The sequence below is a fragment of the Cynoglossus semilaevis genome, chromosome 20 (assembly GCF_000523025.1).
Source record: "Cynoglossus semilaevis isolate Cse_v1.0 chromosome 20, Cse_v1.0, whole genome shotgun sequence".
Lineage (NCBI taxonomy): Eukaryota > Metazoa > Chordata > Actinopteri > Pleuronectiformes > Cynoglossidae > Cynoglossus > Cynoglossus semilaevis.
In genome coordinates, this window is record NC_024326.1 from 12,133,345 (window position 1) to 12,138,411 (window position 5,067).

The 5,067-nt window shown below is 39.8% G+C and overlaps 1 protein-coding gene across 2 annotated transcripts in view; it reads right to left on the reverse strand.

Moving 5' to 3' along the window:
• Positions 1-3,286, reverse strand: part of agla (amylo-alpha-1, 6-glucosidase, 4-alpha-glucanotransferase a) — a 15,110-nt gene extending 11,824 nt beyond the window's left edge. For both annotated transcript variants that reach the window (XM_008334787.3, XM_008334789.3), the window contains exons 1-3: positions 3,174-3,286; positions 1,442-1,563; positions 436-646 (exon numbers count right to left, since the gene is read on the reverse strand). In XM_008334787.3, coding sequence (XP_008333009.1) covers positions 436-646; positions 1,442-1,529 — 299 coding nt within the window. In that variant the 5' untranslated portion in view covers positions 1,530-1,563; positions 3,174-3,286. The remainder of the gene's footprint in view (positions 1-435; positions 647-1,441; positions 1,564-3,173) is intronic.
• Between the last annotated feature and the right edge of the window lie 1,781 nt (positions 3,287-5,067).

Genomic DNA, 5,067 nt, shown 5'->3' on the forward strand with positions numbered 1-5,067 from the left:
CACTTCCAACCAGACATCGGAGATTCCTCACTGAAGAGTCAATGTAATATGCCGCATAGGCTCTTAAAAAGTTTTAAAAATAAATTAAAATATTTTGCGTGTATATTTTAGGAAGTTTTACGTAGGGATGTCCGATAATAACTGTTTGCCCATATTCGATATGCCAATATTGTCCAAACCCTTCATTTAGAATTCAAATATCAACCGATAAATAAAATGTATTTATTTATTTATCTGTACAAACCACTGTATGAGTATGAGAATAATTTAATGTACTGCAATGCTGCCATCTAGTGACTGTCACAAAACTTTTTTTTAGGGCACAACCCAGGGATTGATTTATCAGGTTTTCATTATTGCAGAAAAAAAACGATAACGTTTTTTACAGATGTTACATTATATGCTAATATTGTTCTAGTTTCAGTAGGACCTTACCCAAATCCAAAAAAGTACTGGTAGGACCCGGCTATTTTAAGGTCCACAGAGCAGTATTTATCGGAATCTTCCTCCCTTCCCGTTGGATAATTCCAGGGCAGAACACGAAAGGTGTGCCGGTCATAACTCTGTCCATCCAGGGGGTAGTTGGTGTGGACTAGAACTCTCCTGCCTTGAAGACTGGTACCCAAACGGAACTGTAGCTCAAACCCTGAGGACAAAAAAACAACAATGATGCAGTATAATAAAGGTTTGTTTTACACAGTTATTAACTAAATAACTGAACTATTGAGCTAACTTTTGACCTGTGTTAGCATTGAAAGAATATCTAAAATTACCTCCCAAAAATCCCATAAATCTTCCTCAAGAGGTTTATTTTGGGGGGTTTATTTTGGGGGGGTTTAAATATAGACTATTACAATATATATAGTATTAGAAAAGTCACTTAAATATAGACTATTGCAATATATATAGTATTAGAAAAGTCACTATCTTTGCCTCAGTCATACTGTAGCAACGTAGGGATCTGTTACTTTAAAATATACCAATGGAATACTACATGTTCAATCCAACAGATACACAAACACACACACACACACACAGCCACAGTAACATCAGCCAAATTATTTCTTCCTGCTCGTCAAATGTTACTCGTTTTATTTATAGTACAGTTAAGAGTAGACTAACGAAGTCCCTCAAAGGTCGTGTGCTGTAAATGTCAACTGGTGCACACTTCAACTCAGCTCAACTTTGACTTACTCTACTTCCTCTAACCTTGATCGTCCCATAAATGTGCCCGATGTTCTGTAATTAAAGTGAGATTTAATATTCTTAGAAACTGTAAACCCTGCCATACCTAAATGTATTAATTTTATCCCACTGATGACAGATCACCTGATGGTCCCTGAGGAACCACATACTGGACACGGGAAACATATTTCAGGTGTCACTGTCTCATATACGACACCCAATAGGACTGACCCGTTGTATTGTGATAGGGCGTTACCTTGCTCCAGCCTGAACAGCGTCTTCTCCAACTCTTCCTTGTCATTGAGCATCAGGACTCTGATCTGTTTCAAGTGTTGAGGTAACATCACGAAGGAATCAGAGGTCACAGATCCTGCCCTCCTGTTAAGAGGAATGAATCAAGTGTTCACAAAAATTTAAATTGTGGTCGCTGCAAGTTCAACGCCAGTTACTGACTAAAAACTATCGGGTTTGTTCTGATTAAATGGAAACCAATTAAGGATATGTTGGGGAGAAATAAAAGACAAATGTGTGTGTGTTTTGTGTTTATAGGCTGTGATATCGTGCTGCCACAAAACAACGGACAAAGCAGCCAACCGGTAGATTTCCACATTTTGAAGCTAGCTGTACAAACAAGACACATCTATGTGTAAATAAACCACATAAGGAACCCTCGAGAGTGTAAGCATCAAACGTTGTGAAACAACTTCCCATCTGTTGCAGTCCGAACAATAAATGGTCTGCTCACTGTAAACTTTGAGCACTGCAAAACTTGACAAAATGTGTGTGTGTGTATATATATATATATATATATATATATATATATATATATATATGCTGCTGCACTTTAATCAAAGTAATTTAAAGTTTAGTGCTGGCTAATACCTGAATAAAATATTTTTTCATTTTGATGTTATTGTTGTTTTAGTATCCAGCACGCCTGTTGTATGAGTAGCACTCAAAAGTATGAGATCCAGTTTATAAGCATGCTCCATTCAAACAAAAGTTTTTATTTTTATATTTTTATTTAAACACCACGGCATCACCTTCACCACTCGTTAGCTGTGAGTTTTACTGACAGTCTTCACGTTACTTTACGGTACAACAAGCTGGCAAAATACTAAATGTTCTGTCCAAAGTACTGTCAAGTTTACTACAAAGCCTGGGTCTAAATTCTACGTCAAGTTGGAGTCAATGAATCCAAAGTCACTGAACCCCAACGAAGGCCTTCTGTGAGCATGCGCACAGCATCACCCTGACCAAGACAAGGTCAGGAATCCAGGCGTTAATGTCATACTATTTATAAAACTCTTCCCACTTCTGTTTCGGTCAGTGTCTGTCCATTCCATCCGGACACAAAGTCATACACACACTGATGCAGACGGTTAATCGCGTCACGTGATCGCCATAGTGATGCACAAACCTGGGAAGGATACGTGCCGCGTTCCATTTAAGACAGAAAGATGATTTTTGTTACCTTGCTAAAATTCAATCCACCTGTTGCTGCGAAAGAAAGTGCAAGAGTTGTTTAAAAATCCTTTGTTAACAACCTTATCGACCGTTGATGTTGTTTACTTAGGGCAAAAGACTGTTATAACGCAGTTAATTTTGGTAAACAATCGACCACCGGCAGTTTCCTCAGCAGTGGGCGGTGCCGGTGTAGTGAATTAAACAACCAAACTTGATTAATGGTTCACACTGAGAAATAAATGGAGAATATTTGCGCCACTTTCTAGGGCAACAACGACTGCTAACAGAGTGAAACAACGAACACTTTTGGTCAGAGACAGCAACCTGCAGTTATTGGCAGTCTACAGAGTCGGTTTTCATTTTCCTGCAAGTATGATAGAGCCATAAACTACAGCCAAACTGGTAGCTCCCGGCTAACGCTGTCATTTATCGGAACTGATAAATGACACCGTACAGTATTAGAGAAATGGCGGTTGAGTATTTGCGACACACACACACAAAAAACACAGTAACTTGTTCACCTGTCCAGTGTTATCTTGGTTCCTTCAATGAAGCAGGGTGTTCCGCTCAATGTTCTCTGTATTTTCTGCACGCAGGGGTTGAGCTGAGGGGCGGGGCCTGAGATGACGAAACACGACTTTTACCGTAATAACTAAAGTAAAGGGGCAATTTCGATGTATGGTAATACATTGTAATTTTTTTTTTTATTTTATTTTCTGGTGATATAAAATGATGGAATATTTAATTTCTGTTGATATAAAATGATGGAATATTTAATTTTTTTTAACTCTTTTGGCATTTCCACTGAATCGCTCCGAAAATTAGGTCTGTTTATGAGATTTTCTTGCATGTACACTCTGCTGGACTGTAGACACAGTCCTATCAGCAGTGTTTGGACGTGTGATGTAATATGGTCCATTTACACAATCGGCTGATAACGTCTGTTAGACCAGACATTGCTGTTATAAACGTACCTTTTTAGTTGCGCTGTATGTATGAATCTGTAGACGAGAGTTTGACACACACTCACACACACACACATGCATGCACTCACGTACACACTGCAGTTATATAACCTGGCACTGCATTGCAGTTGTCTAGCAGACAACAGCCAAGAGGCCTGTGCTTCCCTGACTGATCACGGCCGTCTTGTGCTATTTGTCATCCAATGACAACGATATTGTTTCATTGTGTTTTTCTTTATGATCTATATAATAATTAAAAACATTATAACTTCCATCAGATCCAGTAGCAAGCGTTGAAATCAAGGTTTAGTTAGGGTCAAGGTTAGGTTTAGAGTTAGGTCTACCCCAGGCTGCAGTCCTCTATGTGTTTGATGTTGAAAAGGTCACAAAAGGTCACAAATAAACTTACTAGAGAAGCAGAATTTTAATCGACAAGAACCAGGGAATGATAATCCACTCTACTGTTATTGTACCTGTGGAGTAAGAGAATTGGTGTTTGGCCAAGATGGGATCAAACCTGTAATCCTCTGATAACAAGATCGGTCTTCTTACTCAGTCACCCCCAGTGGTTCGTTAGATGAATTATAGTTGTTGTGTTAGGATGAAACCTTACATAGGGCAACACAAACTAATGGTTCTGGCAAGAAAAACACATTGTTAAGAAATTAAATTTCCCCTGAATATTTTTGGTATCTGGTTCCATTACTGTCTCTCTTTGTCTTTCTCCAAATTCCTCAACGTCTATCGGCTCTGTTTTCTTTTCCTCGGTGCTGTTGTTCTCACCATTTTCCGGATCATCTTCAATAAAAACCAATTCAGGCTTCAGGGTTTCATCAAACTCCTGACCCAGCCCACTGTCATCCTGGACTCTCTGGAAGCCCATGAAGATGGCTGTGATTGGGTCACCGCTGTCCATCGTGTTGAGAATGGTGTAAGGAGAGTCGTCTCCGTAGATGGGGGAAGGTCTTCTCTCACAGGAGTCAGGGTCAATGTATAATCCAGACTGGCCAGAGGTTGGACTATAAAAGTTTCCCTCGTCAACACCATTGTTATCACTGGCCGTAGTGTAGCAGATCTGACGTTGATAGGCTGACACCATGTCCTGGTCACATGTTTGAGGAGGACAACAGGCACTGGAGTGGCCTTCATATCTGCTGCTGTTTCTATAATTGATGTTGGTGCTGGCATGGCTAAAAGGATGACTTTCCTGAAAACCCTGACATTTTCTCATCTTATACAAGCTGCACATGTTATGTTTGAGTGTGCTGTGGTCAAATCTCTTTTCCTGTCTGGAGTCAGCATTTCCTTGGTGACCCCAGTGATTCTCTTTCTGCACTCCATCGTACCAGTTTACCCTGCTGTGGAAGCCTGCCCCTGTCACATCATTACTGAGCAAATGGTTGACACAGCATTCCTTATGATCAACAGCTGTATGGCCACTGTGACATGT